Source organism: Ictalurus furcatus, chromosome 18, assembly GCF_023375685.1.
Source record: "Ictalurus furcatus strain D&B chromosome 18, Billie_1.0, whole genome shotgun sequence".
NCBI lineage: Eukaryota > Metazoa > Chordata > Actinopteri > Siluriformes > Ictaluridae > Ictalurus > Ictalurus furcatus.
Genome location: NC_071272.1, coordinates 14,783,975 through 14,795,371, shown reverse-complemented (window position 1 = coordinate 14,795,371; position 11,397 = coordinate 14,783,975). Strand labels below are relative to the sequence as shown.

The 11,397-nt window shown below is 34.1% G+C and overlaps 1 protein-coding gene across 1 annotated transcript; it reads left to right on the top strand.

The window, feature by feature from the left end:
• Positions 1-8,594: 8,594 nt before the first annotated feature.
• Positions 8,595-10,441, top strand: si:dkey-22f5.9 (liver-expressed antimicrobial peptide 2-like). The gene is made up of 3 exons (XM_053648970.1): positions 8,595-8,842; positions 9,046-9,212; positions 9,342-10,441. Exons 1-3 carry the CDS (start codon positions 8,771-8,773, stop codon positions 9,379-9,381), a joined length of 279 nt encoding a protein of 92 aa, XP_053504945.1. The 5' UTR covers positions 8,595-8,770; the 3' UTR covers positions 9,382-10,441.
• Positions 10,442-11,397: the final 956 nt, after the last annotated feature.

Sequence of the window (11,397 nt, the reverse complement as noted above, 5' to 3'; positions counted from 1 at the left end):
ATTGCTAACGGGGTGTACCTAATAAACTGGCAACTGTGTGTACTGTTAAATGTTTCTCAGTTTGTTCCATTTTCCATAATCCTCAGAGTTTATTCAAAGCCTTTTTTTTTTTTTACTTTTTCTTTTTCTCTCACCTTCTCACAGATACTACACATTAATCTAGTCGCTTAGAGCTCTAATCTGGCTAATGTTGCAAAATTGAACCATGTTCACCCTGACTGCATGATATCATAAAGATGCACGCATGAGAGTACATGTTAACATATTGGAGCACTGAGATAATTAAAACACACACACACACACGCACACACACGCACACGTACACACACACACACGCACGCACACGCACATGTACACACACATGTACACACACACGCACGCACACGCACATGTACACACACACACACACACACACACACACACACAATACTATTACTATTTCTAAAATGTTCCTGATACTGTAAGTGACAGTAGTTTTAACTGAAAAAAACTCCACAGAACAGAGTTGTAATGTAAAAGGTTTTAATAGGTTACAATAATCTTGACCATATGAACCTGAAAACATATTTAGATGGAGAAATGCACACACACACACACACACACACACACACACACTCACATACACATACACAAAGGTATTTGCCTTCTTTTTTCTGTTAACTCTGTACAGCCCTGAGTGCAAGTGTGATCAGGTGAATTCTCACAGTTTCACGAATTCAGGTCAAAGTATGCACAGAGCATGTTCACACACACACACACACGCACACACACACGCACACACAAACACCCGTAGATAGTTATTTGATCTTTTGACCCCGTGAAGCCAATACCTGGTAACTTGGCAAGAATAACTGCAAGATAAAAAAAAAAACTGAGGTAGCTGAACAAAAAGCAATCATGTACACACACACACACACACACACACACACACACACACACACACACACACACACACATATACTATATGCACATGAACAGAAATGTTAAAGTACTGGTCACTCAAGTGGTGTGGGCACTAAGACCTTGAACACTGCTATTATTTGGCAAATGTGAGAATGGTGATGAAACTAGTCATGAATTTGTTGTAATCTGGAGAAATGGAAAAAAAAAAGAGAAAGTCCTGGTAATTCTGCTGGCACTTATGAACTGAAGGAATCATTTCACCCAAAAAAAAAAAAAAAGAAAAGAAAAGAAGAAAATATATATTAATATATACATAATATATTATAGTACATTACATTTTCGTTAAGGGGAAATTATACAATATTGGCTGAACTACTCATTTAAAATAAGCTATCTGACTATGTATTACTTACGCACCAACTGTCTACAAAGAAGCCTTATTTTTTTAATTGTATTTTACTTTCATAATGTACTCTCACAAATGAAATAGTGCATGTGTTGGAATGAAAGCTGGCAGTAAGTGTAGCAACATTCTGCACATCTTTATGGTCTGTGTTTATAACATTCTGCGTAATGTATTATATACAGAGGTGTGTAGAATAAGCAAAATCTATACTCAAGTAAAAGTATCAAATTAAAGTTTTAAATTAAAAAGTATCAAATCATCAAAATAACAACTTAAAATGACATAAAATGACTACTCAAGCAGTGAGTAACTTAATATAATCATTTATTACATCTGTGATGTATTACATTACGCAAATGTATCAGAATATCAGTTATTCCCAAAACAAAATATTTAAGTGCTTGTCTAATAAACACAACATAAAATCTGCTCATTCAAGTACTAAATCAAATTCCAAATAAAAAATATTTATATTTTTAAATAATAAATTCAATATTTACCAAATAACATACATTAAGGCAAATTTGCCACAGGTTAGTTTCATAAATCTTCCAAATTAGCTTATTAATGTTACTGACCTGTTTGCAATTAACCTCCAGCTGTTTCTTTTTAGTAACACTTACTTTCCCTTTACCTTATTTTTTCCTTAAAATGGTACATTTCCTCAATTTAAACATTTGATATGTTTTCTTTGTTCTATTGTGGATAACATATGGGTTTATGAGATTTGCAAATAATTATATTCTGTTTTTATTTACATTTTATACAGTTTCCTAACTTTTTTTGAAATGGGGTTGTATAACTTATCATATTAACAAACTTTACGTAATCATATACAATGTTAATGCATGTTTAAAATATTTACAGATATTTACATGTTATCATGTAAGCAGGCGAGGACAGAAATGCAGGTTGTCCGGTTTTTACGAATCCAGGCAATCAACCCTAGAGCAAGATTCAAAAGCAGGGTCGAGGTGCAGGCAAAGATCAGGTGATCAAAAAAATGGCATAAACTAGGGTAGACAAGAGCAAGTCGAGGAAACCAGAAACAAGATCAAGGATAGCCAGGATAGCAAGCAATAATCTAAGGCTTGGTAACAACTAGGGAGAATCAACATAGACCAAACTACATACTTCACAACGTGCATGTGAACTTGCAGAGTCATTTTATACTCTGAGTGTGACTGAGTCCATGTGTGTGCAATCAGTAATCGAGTGAACATGAACGTGAGAGCGTTTGAGATGGGAGTGTGTTGTAGTTTTTGATGGCTATGTTTGTAGGCCGTGCTGTATTCTGCATATATCATATAAGTTGCTTTTGGTGTAAAATTGCTGAGGATTTACGCTCAAGAAATTATTATGTGAAATGCAAAATGGATAAACTAAACCATTTACAAGCACTTATGGTTCAGTTTCATTGTGTGCATCAAATTACAGTAGTGTTCGAGGTTGAATGTAACAGCTGAGACGAGATCTGTGCTTTTGACTACATCACCCGACGCTGATAAGCTACAGTGTGATGCACAAACCCAGTCTTCTCGTGAGACGCTGTGAATGTGGAGTGCCTGCAGTTTCTTACACACCGTGATTCATATAAAGAATCCATCTGCTGTCTTGATTAGATTTATACCAACTAAATATTGTTGAAAGCAGCTGGTCCAGAAGCTATCCCAGCATGCGTCCTCAGAGACTGTGCAGCAGAGTTAGGTGAGGTATTTACAAATATGTTCAACCTTTCTCTGTTGCAGTGCACTGTTCCAACCTGCCTGAAGAATAGTGCCATGATAGTGCCAGTGCCAAAGCAGGTTGCCATAATATCCCTTAATGATTATAGGCTGACTGCACTGACACCTGTAATCATGAAATGCCTGGAGAGGCTGGTTCTACATCACATCAAGGCTGCTCTGACACTCACCTTGGACCCCCACCAGTATGCATACCACACAGAGCCAAAGGTCGACAGATGATGCCATCTTCACTGCCCTCCACACTGTACTGTGTGACCTGGAGCACCAAGGCTGCTGTTTATGAATTACAGTTCTGCCTTTAATACTATCTTACCCAGCAGATTGTTCTCCAAGATATCTGACCTAGGCATACAGCACAACATCTGTGGATTAAGGACTATTAACACAGTCAGTGAGGATGTGCCCGCATCATTCCTCAGCTCTGATACTCAGCACAGGAATACCACAAGGCTGTGTACTGAGCCCGTTTCTCTATTCTCTGTATACCCATGAATGAATAGAATTTTATAACACTAACACCATTAACATATTCGCAGATGACATGAATGTGTTGGGGTTGATCACCAGATGCGATGAGTCTGTCTACAGAGAGGAGATGCAGAGACTGATGGTGTGGTGCAGAGAAAATAATCTGACTCTAAACATCAAGAAAACAAAATAACTTTTTGATGAATTACTGATTTCAGGAAGAAGCGGGATGTTCACACACCACTGCATATCAATGGGGAGATGGTGGAGAGAGTGTCCAGCTTTAAATTTCTGGGCACACACATCTCAGAGGACCTCTCATGGAAGGTAAACATCATGGCGCTAGTCAAGAAGGCACAAAAGTGGCTGTACTTCCTTAGAACACTCAGGAAGGTAAACCTGTCAAAACAGTTCTTGGTGTCATTCCTTGCAGAGAATCATAAAGACAGAACATCATCACAAACCAAATGTTGCCTGCTGAAAACACATAACATTCAGAAGCACCCATATCACCCTGCCCATCATTTGTTTGAATTGTTGCTGTCTGGAAAACACTGCAGGTCTATCAAAACCACAAGATTCATGAACAGTTTTTATCCTAAAGCTATCACCATATTGAACCTTGAACTGAAAACACACCCTCCAACTACAACATATCCTTGATATGCAAGAACCATTCTTGTACAATAACATTATGAGCACTTTATTTTTTACATGAAATATGGCCTATTTGTTTGTAATATGCACTCAATTATTCTGTAACTGTATATGTTGGCAAGTCATTTTGTTGTATGTTTATGTATGTGACAATAAATAAAGAAATCAATCAATCAATCAATCAATCAAACAATCTGATGTACGATATTTTTTAAAATGTATTTTGTTAAGATAAAGAAAAAAGTTACCCATCATTCTGGTAATGCAATATGAATTTCTAAAACAGGAGACCTATAATTTCTACTAATTGGCACTATAGGAATTATTTAATTATTTGGCCAAAGTGTGTGTGTGTGTGTGGGGGGGGGGGTTGCATCACACACACACACACACACACACACACACACACACTATCTGATCTTTCGAACTCTTGGACGTCAATACAGTACCTGGGATTTTGAAAAAAGACAAGAGAAATACTGAAGCAGGAGTAAGAAAGAGTAAGAAAATAAGAATATATTATCCAAAATACAATATAAATAACAGAAAAACAGTATGATTCATGTAAGCAAGTACAATTAATGCACTGTGCTTAAGTAAAGTGTAAAATAGTTTACACTAGTTCACTTTACATAGTAGTAAAGTGGCTACTATGTCTTGTAAACTATATTTAAAAGGATATAAATATTATATATTACATATTATATATTATATATTTTAGCATAACTACCTAAACATGTTTATATTAAAATGCAAATTTACATGCTGTGCTTTTTTTTTTTTTTTTTTTTTTTTTTTTTAAATGGGATGTTAAATGCTTTGCTTCATTTTATAGCCATAACTAATCAAAAATAGAAATCAAATATAGAAAGTAAAGCTTAATGGAAATACTCAATAAACTGGACACTAATATATAGTCAAATATTTGACACAAACAGAATAAGAGTGAATTAGGGAGAGACAATAGGTAATAGGTAAATAGGTAAAAGGGCATGGAGTAGACCACTGCCCTAAGCGTGATGTGTAGAAAATCAGCTATTTAAAGGACAATGTTTTGAAATGGTTGACCCAGTGTAACTAGACTGATCTGGAACTGAACAACTACATCACTGCTTCTCTACTAGAGTGAACTCGATGACACAATGTGGAGTCACATGATGAGCAATAATTAAATATATATTTCAGGTTGGGTTTTTTTTTTTTTTTGCTTTGTTTTTAGTTCACATTTTAAAAACTCTTCACACTGTGAACTTGGTTTTCATAATGTAATTTCTACACAAAATGAATTTAGAGAACACACAATATACTTGCATATATATATATATATATATATATATATATATATATACATATATATATATATATACACACATATTAGTGTTTAATATATATACTAATAAACTAATAATATATAACACTTAGTGTTTTTTGTCATTTTGCTCTGATTGCCAAAGTGTTCTTGTCAATAGATAAGTATTACTGTTGTTTTGATAAAAGAGCTTCATTTGAGACGTGTTATTGATGTGAGCTTGTTAATGACTACTGTTTGTTTGCAATGGTAAAAAACTATTGTAAATACACTGTATTATTTAGAATGATCAGCTAAAACAATGTAAAGCTTGGGAAATGTGTCAATTATTATTAATTTCATGGATCTATACCAAAGAGTGTGTCATGCTAAAAGGTAGAATGAATAATCGGACATGAAAAGGCCAGACCTCGGTTTGAGGAACAAAAGAAAACTAGAAATGTACACCAAAATGCAACCAAAAACCCCTAAAAATTTCTCAACTGTTCTGGAAGAGAAACAATTTGAAATCTTACTAATTACATTCTTCATTCCATATAACCCACTATCTTAGCATTATTTATACCACAGTGCTACTGAATGCTGAATTCTGTTTGGTCAGAAGATGTCAAGTTTCTATATTAATGTACTTGTCCTAATGTATTATTGTTTCTAGGGTAAAAGCTTATACAGGGACTTGAATAGTGGACATTCCACATAAACGGATGAAAAACAATCACTGATCTGGTGAAGATTTCACCATAGGAGGAGGTCTCCAGTGTCACTGCTGTAACAGTCAGACGTCTTGAGGATGGAAGGCTTTGTGCTGCATTTTTTTTGTCTTATCAACTTCAAGTGAGAGGAAAAAAAAAAAACCTGTTAACATAACTGTAACATTAACTGAATAAATAAAGGAATTAATGTTCCACAGCATTAAAGATAACTATAACTGAATAAATTGTATCAGGTGTCATTTTTTAGTTAATAAGATATTGTAATTGTTGTCAAATTGTTGTGATATAAAAGACGTAAAACACTTTGGGACATGCTGTTATTGGAAAATATTCAACAAACTTTAGGGTGGTACCAGATCACACCGACCTGTCATTGATTATTTTCTTAGAACAGTATAGGGTGTTGTGTTTTATTCCTTGCTTATAACTTCCAAACTCAAATCTTGAGTACATACAGACTATGTTAAAGAAACAGAGTTTTTATTTTATTTTATTTTGTTCTAACCAGTTTAGGAACATAATGGTGGGTTGGAACGCAAGAACAGAAATCATTAAACACTAGTTCTGAGTGGAGCAAACTGACAGAGTTTTTATTGCATTTCTGAGTCCTGGACCAGGCACATAGATATTGACATAAGTATAAACGGTAGAAAGTACATCATGTTCTGACATGTGGCCCCTTTTTGACTCTATTCGTACACTGGGCTTTTGGTGCCTTCATGTTGAACTTTGCAAATTTGTTGGAATTATACAACCCCACTTCCGAAAAAGTTGGGATGCGGAGTAAAATGGAAATAAAAAACAGAATGCAATGATTTGTAAATCTCATAAACCCACATGTTATTCATAATAGAACATAGAAAACATATCAAATGTTTAAACTGAGGAAATTTTAAGGAAAAAATAAGGTAATTTTGAATTTGATGGCCGTAACACGTCTCAAAAAAGCTGGGACAGGGGCAACAAAAGGTGGGAAAAGTAAGTATTACTGAAAAGAAACAGCTGGAAGAACATTTTACAACTTATTAGGTTAATTGGCAACAGGTCAGCATTGATGGTGCCTTTCCAGATGTACAAGCTGCCCATTCCAAAGGCACTAATGCACCCCATACCATCACCTTTAGTTTAGAGTACGCAGCATTGAAATTTCGATTCTCCTGACCACAGAACAGTTTCCCACTTTGCCTCAGTCTATTTTAAATGAGCTTTGGCACAGAGAAGATGGCTGCGTTTCTGGATCATGATCACATATGGCTTTCTTCTTTGCAAGATAGAACTTTAACCAGCATTTGTAGATGAAACGGCGAACTGTGTTCACAGACAGTGAGTTCTGGATGTTTTTCTGAGCCCATACAGTGATTTCCATTACAGAATCATGCCTGTTTTTAATGCAGTGCTGCTTGAGGGCCCGAAGATCACAGGCATGCAATATTGATTTTCACCCTCGTCCCTTGTGCACAGAGATTTCTCCAGATTCTCTGAATCTTTTGATGATATTATGTACTGTAGATGATGAGATATTCATAGTTTTTGCAATTTTACATTGAGGAACATTATTCTAAAATTGTTCTACAAATTATAGACGCAGTTTTTGCATATTGGTGAACCTCTGCCCGTCTTTACTTCTGAAAGACTCTGTCTCTCTAAGATACTCTTTTTATATCCAATCATGTTACTGACCTGTTGCCAATTAACCTTCACCTGTTTCTTTTTAGTAACACTTACTGTTCCAGCCTTATATTGCCCCTGTCCCATCAAATTCAAAATGACCTTATTTTTTCCTTAAAACAGTACATTTCCTCAGTTTAAACATTTGATATGTTTTCTATGTTCTCTTGTGAATAACATACAGGTTTATGAGATTTACAAATCATTGCATTCTGTTTTTATTTACATTTTACACAGCATACCAACTTTTTTGGAATTGGGGTTGTAATATCATAAACTGTCCAAACTTATAATTTGACTTTTTAGTTCTGATCATTTGGAAATGCAAGAAAGGATGCCTGGAAAATCACAAGCAATATATAAAAGACAATTGCATGAAAAATACATGGCCTAAAACATTCGCACAATTTAACTAAGGCTTAAATGCAGTCAACACCTTTTTCAGTCATATTCCATTTTTAATTATGATTTATTGCGTAATAGGTTATTTCAGTTAATCTTAATTCTTTGTTCTTTAACAATTTATTTATTTTTTTTTACAAATGGTCCTATAAAAATAAACTTGACATGTCTTAATTTATTTAGTTTTTCTTAATGTTTACTACCATTATAGAAATATTCATGGAATTTTTGCATACAGAATGTGAAGCTATAAACTTCACATTATGCCCCCAAAGGCCAAGTAACAAGAAATGAATGGCTGCCAGGTTGGAGATTATCTCAAATGTCAAATATTTGACCATGGTGATTTCACTGGGGCCATGAGAGTGACAGGTGATAGCGGGACATAAAAGCTGAGCGAGGCATAAAAGCCTGTCGTACAGTTTTATAAAGCCAGACTGATCTCCTGGACTCACACTCAACCAAACCAGCGTTACACTTTTAAGAAGGAACTGCCATGAACATGCAGCACAACAACCAAACTATGAGCATATTGTGTCTTTTGGCTTTGCTTTTCACAATGCATCAGGTAAAGTTACAGCTTGTTTACTGAGCTTTTTTCATTATTTTAAACTTATGGAATGTCATACACTCATTTTCATTACATTTATATTACAAAATGTATATTATTGCTATATTTGATTAACACTTACATTAGTCCGATTGAGTTTCCTAATAATAAGTCACATACTGTAAACTGTAACGTAGCTATAATTAACCTGTGTGTTTTAGGCATCCAGTGCACCAACACTAACGTCTAAAGGTACATCAGATATCGAGCAATTAGACACTGTACTGCACCGTAAAGCTCGTATGACTCCGCTGTGGAGAATCTTGGCCAGTAAACCACATGGTGCTTACTGTCATGACCATATAGAGTGCTCTACATTACTCTGCAGGTAAACAACATTTTAACACAAATTCATCAGTACAGATTACTTACTGTATGTACACTTGCATGCATTTGGACCTGAGAGACATTTATTACAAATATAGAAGCATATTTTGATCTCGTTTACTCTCCACAGGAATGGCTTTTGCTCTTTTGATGAACCCGTTCATTCCTAGTGGATCTGGAGGTTAAAAGAATTATGTTGCTGGTGCCATGTGAAACTACACACAGCCAACAACAACAACAACAAAAACAACAACAGCAACAACAACAACAATAATACAAACAGAGGTATACAAAATGAGAGCAATACAGATTTATAAATATTAATTATTTTTAATTGGAATTATGTTAGGACAGCAAAACGTGTGCACATTTAATTAAATTACAAACTTAAGTAAAAAAAAAAATCAATATGTAATTTTAAAATGTCCCATTTAGAATATGTAAATATTAATATTTTTACTGTAAAAATATATTAATTGCATTCATGTATTTATTAATTAATTGTACAAATATATTCACAGTAGTGTAACTCAGCTATACATTTATATCTTTTTGTATAACTGTGCAGTACACAGTTAAATTATTGTAAATATATTATTAATTATACGTGTTATAATTACACATACAAACTATATGTGTACTAAACTGTATGTATTTTTAACAAAATGTATTACTCAAATGTTTAATATAGGCACATGCTATTTTTGTCATTTCATAAGCTGACAAAAACGTTACACTTGACACACTTTTTTTTATCTTATTGTAACTATTTTGTTTTTTCTCCCCATTTTAATCTCGAACGTATTGTACTGTTATGCCATTTTCCATGTACAGAACCTGAAATGCCTCTTAAATCTTTATTAGAAGTCTAAAGTGCTTTGTAGGTGTAGAGCACTTAATACAAATAATGCATTTTATTAAGAGAAGTGATGTATTCATACACTGTATTTTTTTTATTGCCAACACCCATGAGAGAGTGAATCATTATCACAAAATTGTACTGTAAAAAAACATATGTCGTACTGTTCAAGGCCTTGATAAATGCATTATTAAATTTAAATTATTACTGCATTCGTTCATGATTTGCTCTTGAATAATTATTAGGTTACCAGGATCCTTATTATTGTAAAGTGTTACCTGGATGTACAATGTACAGGTGCTGTGTGCTGTGAAAAAAAAAAACAAAAACAACAAAAAACATTCTCAAATAAAAATGGTGTAAATGCTTAATTTTTTTCTTCTAGTTGTCTTTGACAAAATATTGGCCCACCCACACAATTTTGTTATTATTACACAATTATTAGAGTTAGAGTTTTATTTAAAAATAAATAAATTACTGGATGGTGCATGTTCACAAAGTCATTACACAATAGAAAATATCACAGGAGCACCTACATTTTAACTGTCATCAAGAAATCCAGATTCTATGAACATGCAAACTGAAATTTGTTTCAGTTTGTCCCAACTCTGCAGCCACACACCCACTGTACCTAGTAAATAAGTGTAAGGTTTCATATACTCTCCTGCAAGCTGTATGGACTATAGCTGAATAAATGGAACCTAATTTATTTTCTGATGCAATAACCGTCCTGCCACATGTTTGAATCTACTGCATGTCCAGTGTGATTCTCAGCTCCAGTTGGTTTTATAAAGTCTTCCAAAACCTGTTCTATGTAATACATTTTCTAAATAGAAAACAGAAAAATCCTACATTTACCCTCATAACTAATGTAAATATGCAAATTAGAAACATGCCAACCCAATATAATGCAATAACACTTACGTGTCACAGGTTCAATACTATATCAGATTTCTTTCCTTTTTCTGCACACCCAAGTTTACAAATATTTAATAAGCAAAAAGCATTTTATATAAATGTTTTTGTTTGGTTTTTGCTCCATCAAACAAAATAGTTCCCAGAGAACTGGATAGAGTGTTGCATGTTGCCATGCAACAACAGGCTGACTGACTGACAGCCCATAGTAAGTGTATTAATGTACTATGTGTCAATTTGCCTACTTATACAATGCACTAAAAGTATGTCCTCTTTTTGTGAAGAAAAAGTACATACTTTTTAAGTGTGTAGCAAAAGAGTAAGTACCAGGACATAAAATGCTGTTGCCTAATTATGCACACTGTCACCGTAAACAAACTCCTTGTTGAATTTCAGCTTTTCTTCATTCATT

What these genes read in the sequence shown, in the direction of transcription:
- si:dkey-22f5.9 (XM_053648970.1), top strand. Translation starts at nt 8,771, where the DNA reads ATGAACATGCAGCACAACAACCAAACTATGAGCATATTGTGTCTTTTG. An exon ending in TGCTTTTCACAATGCATCAG is followed by an intron (nt 8,843 to 9,045) that starts GTAAAGTTACAG and finishes TGTGTGTTTTAG; the next exon opens with GCATCCAGTGCACCAACACT. An exon ending in TGCTCTACATTACTCTGCAG is followed by an intron (nt 9,213 to 9,341) that starts GTAAACAACATT and finishes TACTCTCCACAG; the next exon opens with GAATGGCTTTTGCTCTTTTG.